Source organism: Acanthaster planci, linkage group LG08, assembly GCF_054643075.1.
Source record: "Acanthaster planci isolate LZ-2023a linkage group LG08, COTS_SCS, whole genome shotgun sequence".
In the NCBI taxonomy this organism is placed as follows: domain Eukaryota; kingdom Metazoa; phylum Echinodermata; class Asteroidea; order Valvatida; family Acanthasteridae; genus Acanthaster; species Acanthaster planci.
This window is the reverse complement of record NC_141784.1, coordinates 13,971,588-13,994,195: the sequence shown is the minus strand read 5'-3', so window position 1 is coordinate 13,994,195 and position 22,608 is coordinate 13,971,588. Positions and strand designations below refer to the sequence as shown.

Sequence of the window (22,608 nt, the reverse complement as noted above, 5' to 3'; positions counted from 1 at the left end):
TTGCAGCTTTGAGCTGGGGTGAAGAGAATCATTAAAAACCTTTATAAGGCTAGAAATTTTACTGTAGCATTTCATATTCGTATTTTGTCAATGACAGACCATCCGAAAGAGCGGATATTAGCCAACTGCTAAAAAGGCAAAACAACAACAACATGAAGAACAAAACAAAACAAAAAACACCACCTGGCCTTCATAACAACGCCAATTCCTGTCTCAGTATGCCTATATAAGGCGAACTTTCAGTGGCATATCCAGCTGTAAAGGGGCGGGGTAGGTTGCCCCCCCCTTGTTTAAGATATTGAAAGTGCTGACACTTTCAAAACAGTACCATCATATCTCTTGACAGGGACATTTCGTTTACGGTGAAACAAAATGTAGATTCGTTTTCATCAAAATATTCTGTCCCCGGGACCCCCAACACGGATAGGCCACAGTGAACTTAATGACTTTGGAGGATTTCCTATCTACATCACAAGTTTTTAATCGTTTGTGTGACTTTTTCTCAACAGCTTGTTGAAAATCCTGAAAGTCGAGATAAGGATAACAACTTTGATGTGTCCATCGTAAATATAAAACTCGTGAGTGCAAATGGCATACAAACTTCGTTTCGAAGAAGTTAAATACCCTGCTATGCCTGCTGCTACATGGGCACCATACACTCTTGTCCAGAGTCAATCAACTTGTATGGCTATCGGTTACAAAGAGTAACATACTCTTTTCATTCTCAAACAGAACAAACCCCTTATCTTTTTTCTACACAGCAATCTCCAGTGAGTCTCACCTGGCACGCATCTACTATGCATTAGCTCCCATCCATCACAACATCGGGGCCTGAGATTTAAAACAGAAATAAATTATTGCCACAAAAATTGGGTGATTCATGTGGCCCACCTTTGAAATGGATGAATCACGTTTAAGTTAAATTGTACAATCGACAAATCCCAACCCTCATGTAGTAAATAACACGTGCATTGCATCCTAAAAGTGGCCAGGGGTTACATAAAAATGAGACTAGAACGGGGAATCTGGTGTTGTCCTCGGGAATCCAGAGTACCACATCACGAACCACAACACAGCGGCGTATGCTCGACCGCAACACTCTTCATTTGGCCTATAATACAATTAACAAATAAATAGTGGCTGATGACAGTGAGGTGTTACATGGCTCTGGCAATACTGATAACGGTTTTTGTTTATACAATTTTGTTATGCGTGTTTTAGAGAGACTACTCATGGGTATAGGTGCTTACGTTGGCTGAACGCCGGCATGCACGCGGATATTGTTCTCCCCTTTGTATAGGGCCTATATCGTGATTAGTGCTCAGTTGCCAACCCCCAAATTTATTGTCAACATGATTAAATAATTATTGCCACCAAACTTTCCTTCAGAAAAATGGGACAACAAAAAAGCAACTGCAGCATTTGCTTCAGTCCTACATGTCAATGTATTTTTGCATTAGAGTACAATGACAAGTCAGCCGGTAACTATGAGAGTACAGTCATGCCCATCCCCGCAAAGCCATCTCTTAACCATCAAGACAATTGAAAACAACACTTGCCATCATCCCAGAAGGTGTGGCTCACGACTTTTTGACTGACGGCCAATTCTCACTGTTCGTCCCAAACACATGTTATTAATTTCCGTACAACATTATCTCAAAAAAGAAAGAAAATGGATTGGAAAAATGCGCCATCATCACTTTCTGTTAGGCTGCTATTTTGCGTGACAACATTGAACAGACACGAGTGGAGCAATATCGAAGGAGAGCGTCCCTTGGCGGGCGTGAGTGGATGGTATACCAAGTGTTCGTAATTTCCTCCCCATGGGCCCAGCAGCACTGACTAAGTTTCTCCTACCCTGCATTTAACAATCTCTGCTTCAGGCTGTATCTCAAGCGATGCCGGTCACACACGACAACGTGGCTGTGGCACGCACTAGTCATGTTCATGCCTGCAGACGCCACGGAAGGATGTCTCAGGGCGCGCGTCGCAGTACAGCCAAGAAAAACAAATAATGTGGAAAATGTGTTCGCAATGAACAACGTTAATGCGATGGTAATCGAAATGAAATACAGACCTGGGGACAAAAATCGGTATTGGCAAACAGAGGTTGGCATAATTATATGCAAGATACCGGCCCTCACTGAATCATTTTCAACTTCGTCGCCAGTGACATTCTTTTGAAAACAGATGAAGTAGCGTCACATCATTTCCCTTCATCCATGATTCACTTTGATATCCCTGTCAACATGTCATGTGTTTTCCTCTGTACAAAGCAGACAAGTGAAATGTCATGACTGTACAGCGCCAGGCTCTTTCTGACAACCGCACAACACGTTGCTGGCATTTTAGAACTGTTCCTACGCATAAATCAAATTAAAAAGACCACCCGCTTTCTTTTTCAAAAGCTAAACCTGTTGGCATTTGCCATCCCTAAGAACCTCAACAAACTTCTCACAAACCTGAAAATGTAACCAGGCATAATATATCACAGCTTTTCATTCTTTCAGACTGAGCCAACGCCCTAACTTTCCGTCACTAATCGTTTAATCTCAAATGGGCCCTCGTGCCTCGCAACCGCAGAGTATACGCTCAAGGAAATCACAATAGCGATCACCCATTAAGGTAATTTCCGACGTAAAGCCTATTTACCGATGACATGTCTCTAAGACAGAGTACATCATGCCCTCCAAGTTTGGCTCTAAGTCGCTTGGGTCTGAGCGAGGTCGGAAAGAAAATGCAGTCAATGGTACCTAATGTGCATACGACAATCGATAGATGTGTAAACTGGGATAACCGTAGCGATAAGTCGAGGGAAAGGATTGCGAATGTTTATTTTGTTATAAGATGGTATTTAAGTCATGGATTCTTTTTTTTGGGGGGGGGGGTGGGACCATACAGAGTTAGCAGTGGTTGCGTCTCTTGGCAACAACTGCTCTGCTCTGGACTAAAGGTCGTCAGTCACAAAAGGATGACTCAGGAAACTGCCAAGAAACTTGACGCATCCACAGCGTACAACGAACAAGTGACAGACCAAACTTCACCGCTTGTCTGTCAAGTTCCTCATGCATCAAGCTATCATGTGGTGACGTGAACATCTAGTCAAGTAGAGTCATTGTAACTTGGTGACTCGAGTCGAGTCGAGTCATTTATTAGTCAAAATAGTCGAGTCGACTCGAGTGAAGCATTTAGCTCGAGTCAATTCACGTGATCAATATTTGAACGCAAAACGTTAGATAAAACATTTTTAACGTCATTTTACTATTTACCTCTCAGTTTCAATAGACTTCAGGAAACAGTGCAAAAATGTTCGCGTTAAATATATGAAAACCATGAGAAAAACTGCACATATCCACCAGTTCTGCTACATGACTTGTACCGGTACTTTAGGCACTTCACTGAACTTACAAACATTCCTTAATCCATATTTCAGCTCCATGAAAATCTACAGCTTGATAATATTACTTCGGTTGCACCTATCAGACAAACACCGTCTCTGCTCACACAGACGCCATGGGTCGACACTCGAGAGACGCAATAGAAGTAAAGTGACTTTCCTCAGGTCACAACATATATGCCTCTAGCTGCTAGATTCAAACCCGCGGCTTTTTGATCGGGAGTCATAGACCTTTAATCTACCGGGCCAAACGTCCCAGTGTGTTAATATATTCATACAAAAAGGTAATTCAAATTTTATATAATTTTAGAAAAAATTCTCGCAGCACGGGAAATAAGGGCGAAACAGGCAGAGGGCGGGCCGGGACTTGAGCGTGCTGCCGTTTGCCTGTCATGTCACCCTTGCAAGGCGCAAAGGGGAACTTATGCCTTTCATTAATTTGTAAAGAAAACCAAGGTTGTCAACACTTGCAGACAAGTTAGCTTAACTTAATTCGATGAAACTATATTTTGTGCCTACGTGTCATGGAGCACATGGAAATGTTGGCGCTTGTCGTCGTTCGAATAAGTTTTATCCATGTGAGGACTTAAACATTTAAAGCTTTGTAGCCGCGAAATCAGCCCGTCCATGCGCCCTGCCTGTAAGTGTGGCGCGGACAAGCGAGGGCACATCCGTTGCTAAGAGTCGTAGTAGCGTCTTACTCCAACGACTTCAAACGTCGCCGGTTCAAATTTTTAGATGTCGTGGTTTAACTTTTCTAAGGGACCTTTGTGGGTTCTTTGAATGTAGACCGAACACTGGAACTTTGAAATGAAAGAGCATTTGAGAAAAAAAAAATCAATGAAGCATGTAAGAACGACTGGTTAAAGTATTATTTATAACCATAAAGTTGAAGAGTTCGAAGTTAATAAGAAGACATGTTGTTATATTTGACAGGGAAGTAATACATGACACAAACCACATACTCAGACGCCTATGAGTCTCGTCCCAAGAGGTGTCAATATCATAAGCAGCATCTGCAGTGATAAGACTGGTCCAAGCATACCTCAAGCCTAAATCCTAGTCCCACTGGGCCCATAATGTAGGTCCTGGTCTTGACTCAGTACAGGAAAGGATGCGGTGTACATTCCTGTGTAGAGAAAGCGTTTTGGAGGACGAATTCCAGGCAAAGGCTGTGCCCACAATTCAAAGACTGGAAGTGAGCACGACTATGGTATCAGGACCAGATCTCTGTAGCATTAAGCTTCGGTGTTCTGTATACAGGAAGCAATTTAAATTTTCTAACTCCCGAAGATATTTAAACCTTGGCGAAGTATGAACCGGCCTTGATTAAGTGGGTTGCAAATCCTACTAAAATGAAAAACTTCCAATGCAATCGTAGTTCAGTAAAAAGTTTGACTACTTTTTGGTCTCAAGAAAACTTAACTTTTCACAGTTTCATCAAATTGTCTGTGCACCGTAATGAGTGATGACTACATTAATGTGTAAAATACCAGCTAAGTCGTAAGTGCAATAGCGTTGCTGGGGTGCATAAAAGTGGACTGCAATGGGATGGAGATTTCAAAGGCAAAAGGTGGACACCGATAAAGCAAAATCTGCACTGTGAAAATTAATTTAAAAGGGTCAAATTCTGTTTTGGAACAGTCAAACAAAATCGTGACTTCGCGCCTGATAAGTGCAAGACTGTATACAGTCTTGCTTCTTAAGAATTGTATGATACAAACCTATCGTTAGAAGACCATAGTCTTTCATCCAAGAGGTGTGGCGGTGCCATAAAATGCTTAGGATTCCGTTAGAATGCTTCGTCCGATGAAATGCAACAAACTCAACTGCGATGTTTGCTTTATGAGGTCAAATAAACCATGGACACTAGCTAGGTACAAAGACGAACAAAGTAATTGACTGGAGGAGAATTTGAACTTACGGCAGCTGGGACAACGTGCCGGCGCCCTGTACCAACTGAGCTGTCCGACCCTTTAGTTTCGGGTTCACATCCCGCTCTAGGCAATTTCTTCGTTCCCCCTTGAGGATGGAGACGTTACAAGAACCCTTACAGCTACCCCTCAGCTACCCCTGACTGTCACTTGAATAGGATTCCACGACATAACACAGTACACAATTTGTAAGTAATGTGATGATGTCTCAAGTACAGTCACCTCAAGTACCTCATGAACTTGTCTCGTCTCTTATTGGAAAAACCAGTTCATAGAGCTTCTGAAACCAAAACATTTGCAGTGCACGCCGACGCCAAGTCAGCTTGCTATAGAAGATGAACAAATTCCGTTGAGCAAATAACTTTACGTTACATAACCCATTGCTTGTCAGTACTTGTAAGTTTTACCCGAGGCAAGTTGTCAAGCTTACAATTTTGTGTGCTTAAACTGATGTATCACCAATTGGCAGCCCTACACATTTTTAACTACACAAACCCTGTGAAGATCAGTTTTATAATACATACATTTAACCAAAATAACATGGGTACACACTAGACTGGATTTAGGTCGACATTCAACGCGTCCGATGATGAAGGTTGCAACGCAGCAAATCAAACATCAGCACCACTTTCGAAGGGGGGTTTGCAAAATAATTAAGTCCAATTATCCGTCCCCTACTGGGATATGCTCTTTGATTACGGACGAAACCCAGGGCATAGTGGAGTGATGCTGCGGTGGTGGGAGCGAGCTGACACAAGATCCCACCGGACAAACCTTGGCGGGCCACGCACGCTGAATCAGAGCCCCTGCTGCTCGGATCATCTGTTGCCGTGACATGGCAATTCTTTCAGGAGTCATTACAAAAAGGATGTAAAAATTGCTGCACGGACATCAAAAGCATTCAGGAAAAAGCGGAAGCGATGTGTAAAAGGGGGTCTTTTACCTACAGCGAGGTTTTGCGGGGAGGGTTAAGTGGCAGCTCGGCCAAGCAGGTGGTGTTCTCCATCACGTTTCGTCATGGGAATTACTCTCCTTGTTCGAGAGAGTGACAAATACTAGAAGACCGTGCAGCCAGGATACTTAAGCAGATTAATCTATAAACGTTGACCGTGAACTAATTCTATTGCTGAGTTTTAGAAAGTACATTTTATTACACATAGGGCCTAAGCCTTACTGGATGGCAATTTTTTTCAAGGCACCACAATCGTACTATTTGCATTTTTTTGCCAAATAAACTAAGCAGCCCTTCGCAACAAATTGTGGCAAGATCTTCTACGATGATTCACACAATTACTATATTCATTAGCACAAAAATGGCAAAACAAAAAACAAATAATCTTAATTAATTCACTTGGTAAATTTGAGTTAATAAGTTGGTTGGTCACGGGTGATAACAATAGTTACTTATGCCAATTTGGTGGGACAGATTTGCTGGCCTTTACAACGATGACATGTGCCAGGGCATTGAGCACAGTTGATCCCATGTACATGTACACGTGCGCTTCTCCAACGTATACGAAAGTTTGCAGGTTACCAGGGGCGAAGCGACCGGGGTGGGGGTGTGGCATCCCCCGTAATAATAAATAATCCAAAATTGGTATATAAATGATACACACTGGCCATTGGCATTTCCTATGAAGCATGAAATGTAGCGTACCACGGATTTGCATTTTACACGACATGAGGTTGGCGAACAAGTTACAAGTCAGAAGGTTGACTCTTGCACAGCCCCCACAAGAAAAATCCTTCGCTACGTCCCAGCGAGTTACCACACATGCAATACGGTCTACAGAAAATAGATTTCTACCTTATCCCCAATAGCTCGATTGAGTTTAAATGCCTATTTTTTTAAACTGTTTTAGTTTCATTTTAAATTTTAAAATGAAACTCGATGAAGGGCAGAAAAATCTAAAATGTATTCCATGTTGACTAAATTCCTTGAAAAAAAACACGAAAATAAGAAAGTCTGTGTGGCAGATCATGGGGGACAAAAATAACTCGAGGGGCAGGATCTGGAGTGGAAAAGAATGAACGGACCATAGGACACTTTTACCCAGGTATTAATTCCGTCTCCCTGGACAGTTTTACCTGGGGACGGATTTACCGTGTCCAGTTGCACTACTTTCCCTAGAGGGACAACCTGCTTTTAAGTGTATAAACGTCATAAATAAAGGGTGGTACCAGGGGTTACAGGCCGGGGGGGCGTTCCCTTATTTCCAGCTCCCGTAGTTACGCCCCTGGCAGTGAAACAACACAATATGTCCAGTTTCTTTCAGTGTGTAAATGAGATTCCACTTGCACACTATGCTCTCTCACATCGCTCTGTGCAAAGACTTTAGAGGGCGTTTTTTAATAAAGATCTCAAGAGAAGAATGGTGAATTCAGTCGTTTCTATAAGACCACCTTTTTCAATGCTGTTGATCTCATTTTTTGGCTCCCGATTGAGGATAAGTCTTTTTATGTCGCCAAACCCTGTCTGCAGTACGACCAAGAAAAAGATGAAAGAGGAACGACAATATTTTCAATTTCATGGCAAAAACGCGGAGAGTAATGTCCAATTTTACATCCCAGTTGGGCATTCGTATTTTTCCGCAAATTGTTGGATACATACCTACACAGCGGCAGACACCGAATGAAGCACAAAGTGATGGTCCATGCCGCGTTGCCGCGGTTTTCAAATTGTTTCAGTCCTGATTCAGTGCTTTAGTTTATTCAGAAAAAATACAAGTAGAAAAACCAAAAGTTCGAAATCTCAAATCCACTTCAAAAATGTTCAGACCCAAGTCGATCAAAGAGGTTTCTAAAGAAACAGCGTTTATGTGCTTATCCAAGGTGTTAAGGAATATATCACATGATGGAATAATGGACGATGTAGGGCTTACATCACCAAACCTGTGCTGGTTATTGTAATATAGCACCTATGGATATAGCAAATACAGATTTTGGGGGCTTGTTCAAATATTATAGAAATAACAGTTACCGGTATTTCAGAACAAGACAATCATAGGCCTACAATGAGCAATTTGCATCATTTTACTTAGCCTAGCGTTATGTGTAAACAACGTTTGCGTTTTTTACCTAAGATTTTGTTTTGTCAATACTAGTTTGATTTACATTATGGGACAAAAGGTTTTAAGACTTCAAACATTTGGTGTTTGTGTGGAGAACAGTATTTGCGTAGAGAACAAACAATTGTTTAAGTACATGTAGGCATAATCATGCAATGGCTTGGCTTTTACGTCATATAATATCAGACTTTGAGACACTGGTGGCGGCAGACATATCGGTCCCTTTTCACAGTGGGCAAGTTCGATCATGGAACATAGTTTAGTTCGGCTAACTCTGATTGAACGCAGGCTATATAATTGACGATGGTTGGACTAGTCTAATCAACTTTTCGCAACCAGCCTATCCAGGGGCAAGTTCGAGCGTCGACTATAGTTTACTATAGTTCGAGTAAAACCACCCAAGCGACGGATAGTTTGGACAATCTAGACGATATTTTGGGGCCAAGCCCAGGGTATGGTCGCACTGCTGGTTAACATGTAGCCTTATTCATTTATCATTACAGAGGGAACCATACACATGAAAATAATTGTACGAGATTTCAATGACCATGTACTCTGCCAGAATTGTAGCCAACGGTGAAATGTGGGTAACGGTGAGATAAAAAAAAATTGACCGACTAGGGTCGTTTGGGTGTAACTGAATTCGGCATGCGCATTGTAAAAAAGTAATTCACTAACGGTCGAACTGTAATTCGCGCCCAAACTTGTCCGAGGTTGGTTGCATTGTTGGTTGCCATACATCGTTATTTATAGCACAGCGCAGAGAGGACCAGTTATAAGAAAAATGCTGGGAAAATAGTATGTCACTAGTTATAAACGACCATTTTCACTTTTATTTGTGCTATTTTGCCCTTCCTGCGGCCACCTTTTCTCCTATTCGACCTAATGACCCAACAATGTTTGCGCTTGAACTTCACTGCACATGCGCTATGCGTACGTGACCTACGCCACGAACCAAATAGTTAATTAACTTGCAAAGTATTGCATCCGCCCTGTGCGCGCATGCCCAGAACTAGTAAAAAGCACCAGTATGTTTGTCGCCACCAATCATCTCAAAGTCTCCAATTGCGTTAGGCACGCGCTACCATGCAGTCACATTGTATGGCCACACACACCTGGCGAACAAAATTGACAATCCTCTTGTTCACAATTTATAGGATTTGTTTCGATGACTCAGAGTAAGTTACAATCATAATCCCTTTGACGTCTTGACTTCGGTAAGGAATAACAAAACTTATTTTACCATGCATCCATTGGGTGTAAAAATTCAATTGTTGAATTAATCTTCGTATACATGTGCACTTCAATGCACGGCAATGACGAAAAGCCTTTTCTTCAAAAACCACGTGTGTCTCCTCTGAAAATGGTCTTAGGCAGGGACTGAAATAAACCCAACAGTAGACATGTTGACTGCGCACACTGACTACCCAGGGAGTTTCTGGACATGTTGCTTCATAATACAGGTTTGAACTATAAATGAGGTTAGTTGACCCAAAACCTTTGGACCATTATAATAAGCAAGTACTCTCTGGTAAATTACTGCCGTAACTTATTCATCGTGTTTTCGAAAAAAATTACAACGAATTTAAAAGGATACTCAGGCTGCCTTTAATTTAAAGCAAACAGGACTTTGACTATTGAAACCAAAGTCTTGCTGATTTCAATGACATAAGCAAGAACAGGTGTCTGGAACTATTGGGCCTAGTGCCAATCTGATTACTATGGTTATCTCTAAAGCTGACAAACGAAACGAAACCAAATCACGTCAACTTAAGCTGCGCACTTTTGGCCAATAAAATTCTCAAACACAGTTTTTTCATGAGGCAAATATCAGGAACTGAGTGCCACAATTCAAGTTTGAGACATCAATTTAAACTTGAAAAGAGTTGTGCCTGCTCCATTTCGTACCAGAAGTGAGCCCGATTGATTTTTAATAAAGGAGCTTATGATTATACTGGCATATGGAAAACAGGACCATTGGCTGTTTGCTGTTTGATTGATTAATGGAGAGAATGGAGGATTGTGGTTTGATTATGGAGAAAATGTACCCAGTATATACATGTAATCGATACTGGGTAAAAGACATATCTGAAGTTCGCTTTCTTGTAATGAAAACTTTCTCAACAGGCCTCGGCCTATGCAGTTTTGAGACTCTCTTACACTGTATTTGTCTCAAATATTCGTATGAAATACTTGGAGTTATTAGTTCCTATTACTGGATATTTTATGCGCTGTTCACGGTCATTTATATAACTATATATGCTTCTGAGGTCGAGAGGGGATATTATCCCTAAAATTATATTGTATAATTTACTTGACGCATTCATATTGGAACTGTAATGGTAGGTCAATGCCACAAACTCACCTGTCACTTGCATGTAACTTCCTCAACTTCACGCCCCCCCCCCATGCAACAAGATACACTCAAAAATTGTGCCAGTAAAAAGTGCGTGTTAAGTGTGTGCCATACGTGTGTCTATGTCTGTCCAATAATTGTGTGGTTGATGCCTTACCGGTTGGGATCACCTGGACTGGATGGGACACGGCAACCGCCGGGCTGATGGAAGCCAGCTGGTGGGGTTGACTCTGCAGATCCGTTCCGGTAAGACAGCAACCTCAGCAGAGCCACAGTCAGTAACACAATCCGCAGCTCGCCCATTGTTTCCATCCTTCTCAGAGGAACTAAGTTTAGAAGACAAACAGTCAATGTCTGCGTGGACGCCACACTTTAGTCTGCACGGTACACTTCGAAGCGGACCGTTGGCAGAGCGGAGAGACACATGCGATCCGAAGTTTGTGGACAGGCAGGGTGTGGTCCACGCAGAGGTATCTTAACTTAGAGGCGGTAGTTGACGCCGGTTCCAGAGTGTGACATTCAGTGCGAGCTGCACGGAAATGGGGCGGTCTTTAAACACTCCGTTTCAACTCTCGCGAAACAATGCGCACTTTGGAATAAAAAGTGGGTGAGCATTCACGTAGGCCTACACCTGATGACCCGGGCCAACTGCTTGGATTACTCATCCTGACTCGGTGTGACCAGTGGGACAGGAGCTCCGAGAGACGAAACAAACTCAGCAACTAGTTGAATACTAGGACCCCAAATGGGTATCCTTTCCGTCGGTTAATGGCCCGTATCCGCTCTGGGATGGCGACCACGCGATACCAAGAACGGGGCGGGGTGAGTCACGCGCCCTCTCCCCTACCGCGGAACGAGCGGCGTGGCCATCACCGGAGAGGCGTTTGTGAGAAACAAAGGGGCAATTACCGCTTGATGCGGCCGATGAGTCATTGATGGAAGAGTTGATTTGTACTGTCTAGCGACTCCCAGATCAGTCGGAGTCTTAGAAGAGTGATCTATGGGTGTCAGGAGGCATTTGCTTCTGTGACATTGTAGTGGTAGAGGAGAATCCTTCACACCAGTCGAAAGTCACTAACCATGCTAGGCCTCTCAGCGATTTCAAGTTGAGGCTCACTCGACAATTGCATACGAGGGGTAAAACACCCTCCAACCAGGGGTTATATTGATTAACATCACACTGAGCAAAGTTCATAATCAAAAATGCCGAGAAGTAAGGCTTTGCCTACCATTTTTCAATGAGACCTGATAATTTCACAGATCGTGACAAAATCAATTGACTGCACCTACAGCGAAGGAAAAACTCACTCCCTTCAGAAGGCTGTGTCAGACTTTCCGGAGTCATACTCCTCAAGAGCAATCGCTGAAATTTTTCTCGAGCAGCTGCTAAGCCTTTCAAAGGAGCCCATGCTTTGGAGAATTAGAAAATCTGAACCCCGTTAAACGAATACGAGGTATTACACAGCTCTTGAATAGTTAAAAAAGCGTCTTATTTCTGATTCATTCTTTCTCTCCAATTGACCACCTTGTTACAAAAAAAATCGATGTTGATCTGATTCGTCATTTCTACTCCAACCTCAAATAACCATCGGAAAGGCGGAGACACTTGCATTACCAACTCTAGAGGCCAATAACTACCCACATGACATCTTGTTTGATTGCAATGTATTTGTCACTATTTTAATAAGCACTTTCATCACCGGATTTTCTTTTAAATTCACCGTCTCGTTGTAAGTTAACAATTTTTAATAAGTCCAAAAAAGTGGCTCATGTATAAATGACAGGGTTAAATTTGAAGGTACAGATGACAACATGGGCCTCTCTGTTATGCTGCCAACGTTGGGTTTATACTCAGATTGACGGAAAATCACCACCACACTAAAATATTATTTCTCAAAAATAAGAAGTTATACAATACAAGTGGGCTATCTCTATCAGTCTTTTCCATGGTATTTCGTCGTGCTAGAAGTAAGGGCTGCCAAGAGTGTGAGAAAATATGTATGGCAATGCCGCTGCCAACAACACGATCAAATTATTCGTTCACCACAAAAAGACAGGAAATATTTTCTTTGCCATGTAAGGAAAATATTTCAGCCTGACAAATGTTATATGGGTGTGACAGCGTGAGGAAATCATGATATGCAAGAGTCTCTCGCTCAATGCGTAAGAGTTGGCTACCCTGCTCATAGATGAAATACATTCATTAATGTAGGATTGCAAAGTTGAAGTTTAGGTATCAAGACGGCAGGCCAAGGAGCAGCCTATGACTAAAATGTAACTGAAGCCTATTGAGAAATGTGGTTAAAATTAGAAGTCTGCCGCTGACAAGGCTGCCTGGGTCTCCAGGGATAGACTAGCATACCACTCATCATTGATGCTTTCTTGGCAAGGATGTCCAGGACTGCAGGAAGGCTGCTGAAACAGATAACAGGAACTATCCAATTCTGTTCCTGATGGAATTGTCACATCTAGGGTATCCCACCTCAGTTTTCCCCATTTCAAATTGCACAATGTACAAATCCCAGATATTAGTAAATAAAATTAACTGATACTTAATTTAAATATTGACAAGAATATAATATAAATCAGTGCTCTGAAACTTGTAATTGCCGAGCTTTTGGTAACTGAGTACCTTCTTCAGAACCGAATCTGCTTGCCCTGAAGAAGGGTTCTGATCACGGTGCTACGCAGCCCTTCCATATTTCACTTAATTTAAATAGATGGCGACGAGCAAATGCTACAACTAGTTGTAGCCAGAACATACACAAAATTCCACACGATTCCCTGAACACATTACAGGCAAAAAAAATCGAGTCATGCAAAAAAATATTACGCAGCAAAATTTCTGGAAATATCAGGGTAATGAGCAATCTGAAGAATGTTCTACTCACATAATATGCTTTTTAACATTCTGAAAACCTCATGCCTCCATACGTTAGTTGCATGGTCTACCGTCCTTTGGGAAAACATCAGCATGATTCAGCAAACATTTTATGTAGTGGACGAAAGCGGTTTGTATTAGGAGTATTGTGGGCCACCTTGGTCATACAGTCCCTTTTTTTGGGCAAAACTCAAGTGTACACTGAAGTTAAATTGTCTCTTCAATCATCGACTGTGTATATTTATATGCAAATATATTCACAACATATTCCTTTTACTTACAAGTATTAAAGCGTAGCCTTTAACAACTTGATTCTTTTTTAATTCGGCTGTTTGTTTACATACACATATGAATAGGTGCTCTAAGTGCGAGACAAAACAGAACTTCCTTCATTTCATCGTGGTGTCATACACTGGAATGCACTTACCAGCAACACTGGTTGAAAACAACCCACTACTCTAGCTACTAAAGAACTGAAGAAATTACTTGCTTATCTTCGTTAAATCAATTATGCACTTACAAAGTCTTACCTTAAACATAACTATAATCCGTATGCTGTCTTAAGTCTTGAAAGGCACCAAAACGTTCACGTCTTACCTTTCTGTTGACATGATTGAATGTTAGCATTAAACACCAATCAAAGGATAAATATAACGAATAAAAAAGGCAGAGAAGACGTGCCTGTTAGGGGTGGGAGGAAAGCCTGGACAAATGTACTATGGAAATGCTATGGAATCACATAGGAGCCGAAAACTCAATCATATGCTGACCTAAGTGGTATTCAAAGCCTAGGTTGCAGAAGGTTGCAGGCGAGGAAAGACTCACTGTACTCACCTCTCATGTCAATACACCAACCTAATTCTCATGCATTTAAGTACCTACCATCTCTAATAAAGTTCTGAATGGTGTTTCTTCATTAACTATCTCTGAACTGTCATTAATGATGTTAATGGAAAGATCAATGTGGACCTGATTTGATCTGCATGCGATCAGTTTGTCGATAATTCCGCCATTGGCCCATTTTCTTTCTAATTCACAGTTGTGAATGATTATTTTACCAGAAAGAAATTAAAATGGGAGATTTCAATCATACAGAGCAATCAGATGATGGTGCAGATCGACAAATCGTGCCCAACAGTTACATTCTACAATTTGTTCTGGACCTTAATAAAAAAAAGTTATGATCAATATAAATTAACTTTCAAATGTCTTTTACTGACAATAAATATTCAGCTTCCTCCTGTAATTTTTGGAGATTTTATGAGAGCAGTGTGTGTATGTATTAAGCTACTGGCTTTTCATATTAATTTTCGAAATGTAGCCTGAGAATACTCATATACATGATGGTATGTGTCACTTTGTCCCCAAAGTTACTGATATTTGGTGAAGGACATCACATTACATTTTATATTAGGTTAATCTTTTCTGTCACAAAACATTTTATCTATAGTATGACAGTGCTTATGCCAAAATGTATTTACCTTTAAGGAAAGTGTTCATTTGAAAACTGGCATTTTATTATTTCTGTTTTGCTTGTAATGTCATCCTCTTTTTTAACCTTAAAATTTATAGAAATAGGTAAATGTGTGCAAATAATTGCTCAAAGCACTAGTTTCTAGTTGGTAATTTAACCTGTATGTGATAGCACTATTAAGTTCCTAGAATTGAATGAGCAAAGATAAAGGAAGGAATCTTGGTTATTTACTTTAAAGGAGAGATGCAGATTATCACAAATGGTCAGTTAATACAAGCAACAAAAAAGTCGGATCTGCAGGTCAGCGGTCTGACTTTCCTGGATTATACTGCATTGTTAAATTGATGAGTATTGTACAAAAAAATGTCCTGCTCTGGAAAAACTTGATCGATGTTGGACATTTGAAATCAAGTTACTGCCATTTGGATATGAAAAGGATCATAAATTAATGCAAAGAATAACAAACTGAGATAAATTCTTCCTTTCTATTTACAAAAGGATGTGTATGTAACTATATTTTTCTCCATGCATCGTGAACTATACTAGTGAAGAATGTTTGTGACTGATTTTACATCAATTGCTTGAAGTAGCTTGATGATCCAACTAAGCAACAAGGCAGCTTAACAAACGACATTTAAAAATGCCCATTTTCTTATCTACACGATCTTAAGCAGAGGCTCTGAAAATGAGGGAAAAAAGGAAGTATCACTATGCAACTTGCACATTCATGCAACAGTGTGAAATGTAAAGTTTACAACTGGGGATTACTGTCACCAAGATAAATTTCTTTATGGAGTACCAAACTTGATGTCATTTGAACCAGGCAGTGTAGTGCAAATGGATGGAGTACATGTGAATGTTGGTTCACACACTGGTTCCCATGCTAATGCCTTTTACACACATAATTCTGCATGTGACGTATTCAGTTTGGTACTCAAGAATTAAAAAAAGAAAAGGCAATGGAATCTGGAAAAGAAAGCGATGTGCAACAATTAGACAAGGACAGCTTGGTTGCTTGCTTTCTACATTTGCTGTGTGGAATTACCATTCCATGTATTATTGTCATCGTCATCGTCCTGTGCTGTCACCAGGCGATGGACATTTCCCTCTTGCCTGGAGACTGACCCATCACCTCCTGGGACTCGTCTTCTGACCTGGGCACTGCAAGGAGGAAAGAGAAGAGGGAGAAATGAATTACTCAGCTTAGAGGGGCAATCCTGCATGTGGCTCTTAGAATGATCCTAAGGGTGAACTTAAACTGAGTCAAACAGGGGAAAAACTGTCACAAACATGTACGCAGTGGAATTGGTCACATGAGCTTTGAAATTTGAAGAATACCTTTGATCTCTGTAAGATTTTGTGCTTTGAAGATTTACTTATGCTGTCCAGTTCAAAGAAAATGCCTTTACAGATTCAGCCAGAAATAAGTATGCTCTTGGTACAAGCCAGGGAGACCCATTGCAGGAGGCCGCAAACCACAGAGCTATATGTATAAAAGAACTAGAGCGCTAACGTCTCATTCTCCATGCGGAGAAAATTTAATGCTGTCCTGGGCGCAGACATTTTGAATCCATGTACGTGCTTGTAGAACATTCAAAATCAGATAGAATGGGTATCAAATTATGTATTCCAAATACAACGCTCAAGTACAACATCCGTAAATGTCAGCGCATCTTTTGAATAAGGCGCACACATACAGAGCAATGGCACATGTTCACGTATATCCATAGCTGATTATTTTAAAATGAATGTTTCCCTCATATTCGAGCAAGGTCATCCGATTTCGTATGCATGTCTTTCGATGGCTTTCTTTCAATGAGTAAGTTCAGCTAAATTTAAAAGTTGTTCCCTTAATTCAGTCATTGTGAAGTGAGTTGATGGCTCTGAAGCAGCAGCTGTCCTGCCCATCGGGTACCAATAAAATCTGATTAAAAAACATCATGGTAAAATTTAAGTGCAGCGCATACACACGTGTTTGTGCTTTCTGGCGTAGAGCAAAATGAAACGCTCATTTAGTGATTGTGTGTTCCGGTTGTTTGAGCATCGGCTTTGTTGATGTATCGTTTTAGTATACAGACGCAGATATGCGAATAACCGTACAAAATTTCGAGTTTTCCACAGGTTTGCGCACAAACATGGATGTGCCCAGCAGGCATCACTTGTACGAGTTGGTGCTTTAGTTTTTAACTATAGCCCAATGGTCCAATGGTGCAGACATAGTATGGGTTTTGCACAATAACAACAGTTGTGTTGTGAAGTATTGTAAGAAAGCAGTTAATATTGGTGAGATATGCCAACAATACGGGCGATTCACAATAGTGCGCCTCCAAGAGTCTGCAACGCGTTGGCCAATCATAACGCGTGAAATTTGTCAACCCTTTCCAAACGTGCTTTGAGTCAATAAATTTTGCACACTGTGATTGGCTGACGCGTTTCAAACTCTTGGAGGTGCACTATTGTGAAACGCACGTCTTACTGGCCAAGCACCCCTGAGACCCAAGGAAACATGTTGAAGAGTCTTCTGTTGGGTATATTAAGGACCCAGGATCTTAATGTTTCCTCAAATGTCACACATTTGCAGCATCCAACTTTGCTGCTATGCTTTGGTATTGAATGCTGGGATACTTACACAAGCAACCAGCCTCAGTAGGTAGATTACTTCGCCCCAGCCAGAGTAATCACAAGAACAAGAAGTCATGTAAAATGTGCTTGCAAGAGTAGATGCAGGGAAAGTAATGGAATGCACTGCTCAAACCATAAGCTACATGATGAATAAAATTAATAGATGATACCTTTTTGGTCTGGCTCCTGTGGGGCTCTGTGCATATTCACCAGCAGGAGGTGCTGTCTGTTGCATGGGTACCTGACTATCCCCTTCCCTTTTCTCTGACTTGCTAGGCTGGCCAAAAATGAAGCTGATAATCAAGTTCCACAGGAACAGAAAGGGAGCCAAGATTAAGGCTATGATGCCACCAGAACTAGATGGCTTGACAGATGGGGAGTTGGTGGTTGATGGGACACTGTCAAATTGTCCCTAGACAGAAACAAAGAACAGGTCATTTAATAATTAGGAATGACAAATATTGGTAAGTTGTATGCCTAGATCCACTTGTCGTCACTCTTTTGACCGATGTATCTGCCCACACAGCTGAAAATTGTATCTAGAGTTCATCGATTTTTCAAATTGCATTTTTCATCAAACACTGAAAAACCTGATATGAACATCCATTAGTTGGACAGCTGAACGTTTTCTTTGTTTTCATAAATTTATAAATCAGGAGACATTAATTAGTAAATATGAATGTCACTTCATCAAAATACAAATTCTACAGTGCCTAACAAATGTGACCTATGTTTGTATACAGTGAATTCACATATGTTAAATGTAACATTACAGACTACAGATTTTTCCCTTAATCAAAATGAAAATCTTGGAATCTGCACGTTCATTATAGCAAACATCTAAGTCAATGAGATTTGTCAGGTACAAGAATGCAATCCTATCAATGGCACAATGTACAGTGTAACCTTGTGTCACAAATCATATAATGGGAATCATATAGAGGAAATCATAAAATATCAGAATATCCAAATATCTCTGATTGCCATGTTTGTACACAGCAGGTGCACAAAAAAGCCGAAAGTAAGAGTCAACAGCTAAACAAAAAGCTGAAATCAGCTAAAAAGCTGACTTTGCACACCTCTGTACCATTCTGTGATCAAGTCGCCTAGAACTAATGTGTACAAATCCAGTTGGGAATCATGGATTTAGATATTCTGTTGTAACTGTGACAGATGATACGTTTACATAAGAAAGTACAAGGGCAATGGCTATTAAATAATTGCAATGGCTAGGCTATTGAATAATCGTAATGGCTAGGCTATTGAATAATCGTAATGGCTAGGTTATTGAATAATCGTAACGGCTAGGCTATTGAATAATCGTAATGGCTAGGCTATTGAATAATCGTAATGGCTAGGCTATTGAATAATCACAATGGCTAGGCTATTGAATAATCGCAATGGCTAGGCTATTGAATAATCGCAATGGCTAGGCTATTGAATAATCAAAATGGCTAGGCTATTGAATAATCACAGTGGCTAGGCTATTGAATAATCACAATGGCTAGGCTATTGAATAATCACAATGGCTAGGCTATTGAATAATCACAATGGCTAGGCTATTGAATAATCGCAATGGCTAGGCTATTGAATAATCCCAATGGCTGGGTTATTGAATAATTGCAATGGCTGGGCTACCAAAGACCTTTGAAGACTTCATTTGGCTCGATTCAATGCCTCCCAGATTACTTTGATTGCCAGAATGAACCCAATTTGTGGATAACAGACATTAGCCAATGATTTGAAAAATCATTACAGAAAATGAACTATGGCGCATGCATAGTTTGTTCATAGAGAAGTATAATAGCTTTCAACCAGACAGAGTGCTCAAACTGTCTTTTGCATGAATATCCATTGATGTCAACATCTCTGCATTAGTCATAAAAACTAATGCCTTGTCACTAGGGATTCTGCCCAAACTCATTCAGCGACAAGGAACTGACATTAGCCATTACTTCAGCAATGGCAGTTAGAAGTAACATACATGTACAAGGTATACAGGATCACTGAGTTGGTTTTGCAGGTTCAAATCCCATTTCATGCCAATTTCTTTTGGTTAATCAATGATTGAAATTCAGTCCATTCATTTCCATTTCTGATTTGATGATTTTAAATATTGAAATCAAAATCCACATTGTGTAATATGTCTCTTTTGGAAGCCACACATCTCAAATCAGTTGACAACAGATGTCATAATGGAATCTTATTCAAAAATATAGAAGACATCAAGTGAACAGCTGGAGACACTTGGCAGAGCTTATATCAGGTGCAGGTGGTCCAAACTGGTTGTCCCAGGGATGACTGCCCTGCCCATGCGCCTCAAGGCATCAAAAACCTCACCTTGTCTCTCCTGTATCTGACACCACCTGCAGAAAGAAATTGCAGTGGCCACAGGTTTCTTCACACCCACATCATCCTGGATGATTTCCTGCCTACTCACCGGAAGCACAATCACAGCGGCTGTCGGCACCAGCTCAAGTTCCAGAAAGGTGGAATTCAGGTCGGAGGCCGCAAAGCGACGTCTAGGGAAGGTGGTAGACATGGTAAACTCCCTCAGACTACCTCCAACATTCTGAGGACAAAGGAGGGAGGAGAAGATAATTGCCTTTTTTTCTGTCTCATTGCACCAAAGACTGAGGTTAAAAATGAGTGATCTGAATCATCTGTATCAATAATAAATCCTGCATCCTCAGGACTCCCAAAATGTTATCTAACTTTAAAAGGCACTACCACCAAAATTCTCACTATCTGCACTGACTTTGAGAATTCATATTTGAGTAAAACGTGTACTATTTAATATATAATGCAGTTAACACTAAACCTCATAAATCAAAAATGAAAATAATCTGTTCTTCTCAGGTACAACTATCCTAAACATTTGGGAAGCTGTTGGTCACTGAAAAGCATGTACATGTAAATATTTCCAGGGAAGTGATTACAAATCTGCAGACAAGTTAAACCAGTCCAAGGAGGTGACAAGGACATCTCCTGGGAGTCCATCCAGTATCATCAAGACTAACTACACACCCATAGAGTTTTCAACTCTCTCCTAAGGTGCAATAAATAACAGCTCCTCTGTGGGCAGGGTAAATGAACTGGGTTCCAATGACCTCAGAGTAAGGAGGGGGGGTTAAACTCACCTCCATCAGGTACTGCTGTGCTGCTTGTAAGGGGGCTTTGGCATCAAACTGCTGCATGAGCGTTGAGCCATCTGGCAGTCGGAACTGGATCCTGGCAACATTCCTGTCATTCAAAGACACACAAGTCATGTCATAAAGATGAGAAATGGCCCTTAAGCCAGGAAAAGTATACCCATTATTAATGACACAAATTGGGTTTATACTCAACAGTGATTGATAACCAAGTAACAGTTGTTTTTTCTCAGTCTCCGTAATGTTTCATCCAGATGCTTAATTAGTGAACATCTAAAAACTCAGACTGTTTGCAGTACCATCGTAACAAAATAACCTGTACTCTGCCATGTGTAGTTCTGAGAGTCTCGTACTCATTAGGAAAGATCACCAACTCCTGCACCTTAGTTGTGGGGATATACACGCGACATTTCACCTATTTTGTGGGGACCGAAAACATTGGGCTGTATGAATAAAAAGTAGCATTTGCTTTTACTACCATTTTCGAAGCATTTACTCGTGTTTGTATGAATAATAATGAAGGAAATGCTTTTACTTAAGTGCAATTGCTAAAAAGTAAAAACATTTACTTTTTACTCTTTCAGCTTGTGCTTGACAATAAGCAGTTGCTTCATTTTGTATGAATAAAAATGAGTAAGTTCTACAGAATAGGAGTATTTACATGACACTTTTTAAGACTGGGTCAGGGCAAGCTTGAAAACGAGGAGCATTTACTAATGTTCAAAATGGCAGCGTTCATGAATGTCATTCGAAAGGAAAACCTGTATGCCTTTAGGAGAGAATCTCAAGAAACCAGATGCAGGCAGTTGTACCGATTTGAGAGTGGCAGAGCAATTTTCTTCATCAAGGTTTTTGTGATCAAAATTACTGCCATTGTGCTTATCTGCCATGCTGATGTCTCAAGATACGGCACTGTGCTGCACTCTGTGTGTCTGTACGTGCAGACAATGGAAGCTCTATTGTGCAAAACAGTTTGGCTGTGAAGTCAGCCACAAGCATAAAGCATTTGCTACTTTTTGTACAAGCAGATGCTGAACAATAAAAGAAACATTTTATTCATACATATTCAAGCAACTGCTTATTCTTAATGCTTTTACTTCTCAGTAAATGCTTTTGCTGTTTGCTTGAACTTCATAGCATTTGCTAGTTTTTATTCACACGACCCAATTCCTACCTATTGCCTTATGTAAAAATACAAGCAATTTTTCTGTTCTAGACTAGAACAACAACATCCCTCTACATTTGCAAAAATTTGAGCAGCAGAGCTGGAACATTTCTAGAAAAATATCATGAACTTGAATATCATCACAAAAAGTAGTTAATAAGCTTCCCATTCACATATTTCTGAGACTCTTCCAATCATGCGCACCCGTGTACCATTGAGTTCAACGCCAAAGTTGCAATCCCTTTGCTACTGATGTGATTCAATGGTAAGCTGTCCGGTGCTGTCAAACTTAAAACATCTCCTCTTCACAAAGCCCAAAGCTATGGCACATTAACCTGATTGCTCATTTCACCAATAAATTACACAGCTCTGCTGAAATAAGTTTTCAGGTCTTGCTTTGACATTAGGGGCACACAGTCATACATAGCTGCAGGGATGCAAGTGGTGTATGAAGCTGACAATGCATCCTTTAAGACCAAGCCACACTGAATGTTTTATAAAGTTCACTTAGTTAACCATTTTCAGATAGTTTTATTCAAGCCGAAAATTCAACTATCAA

At 40.7% G+C, this 22,608-nt stretch overlaps 2 protein-coding genes across 4 annotated transcripts in view; both read right to left on the bottom strand.

Annotated features, from left to right (window-relative positions):
• The window catches only part of LOC110977355 (uncharacterized), a 28,722-nt gene extending 16,449 nt beyond the window's left edge, over positions 1–12,273 (bottom strand). Inside the window, exons 1-2 of the mRNA XM_022231396.2 lie at positions 10,913–12,273; positions 782–831 (exon numbers count right to left, since the gene is read on the bottom strand). Of these exons, the coding sequence (XP_022087088.2) occupies positions 782–831; positions 10,913–11,067 (205 nt within the window). The 5' untranslated portion in view covers positions 11,068–12,273. The remainder of the gene's footprint in view (positions 1–781; positions 832–10,912) is intronic.
• Positions 12,274–12,405: 132 nt separating this feature from the next.
• ubxn4 (UBX domain protein 4) overlaps positions 12,406–22,608 on the bottom strand; it is a 69,145-nt gene continuing 58,942 nt past the window's right edge. For all 3 annotated transcript variants that reach the window (XM_022231394.2, XM_087140534.1, XM_022231395.2), the window contains 4 exons: positions 20,873–20,975; positions 20,173–20,304; positions 17,903–18,144; positions 12,406–16,271 (listed from right to left, as the gene is read on the bottom strand). In XM_022231394.2, the coding sequence (XP_022087086.2) occupies positions 16,133–16,271; positions 17,903–18,144; positions 20,173–20,304; positions 20,873–20,975 (616 nt within the window). In that variant the 3' untranslated portion in view covers positions 12,406–16,132. The remainder of the gene's footprint in view (positions 16,272–17,902; positions 18,145–20,172; positions 20,305–20,872; positions 20,976–22,608) is intronic.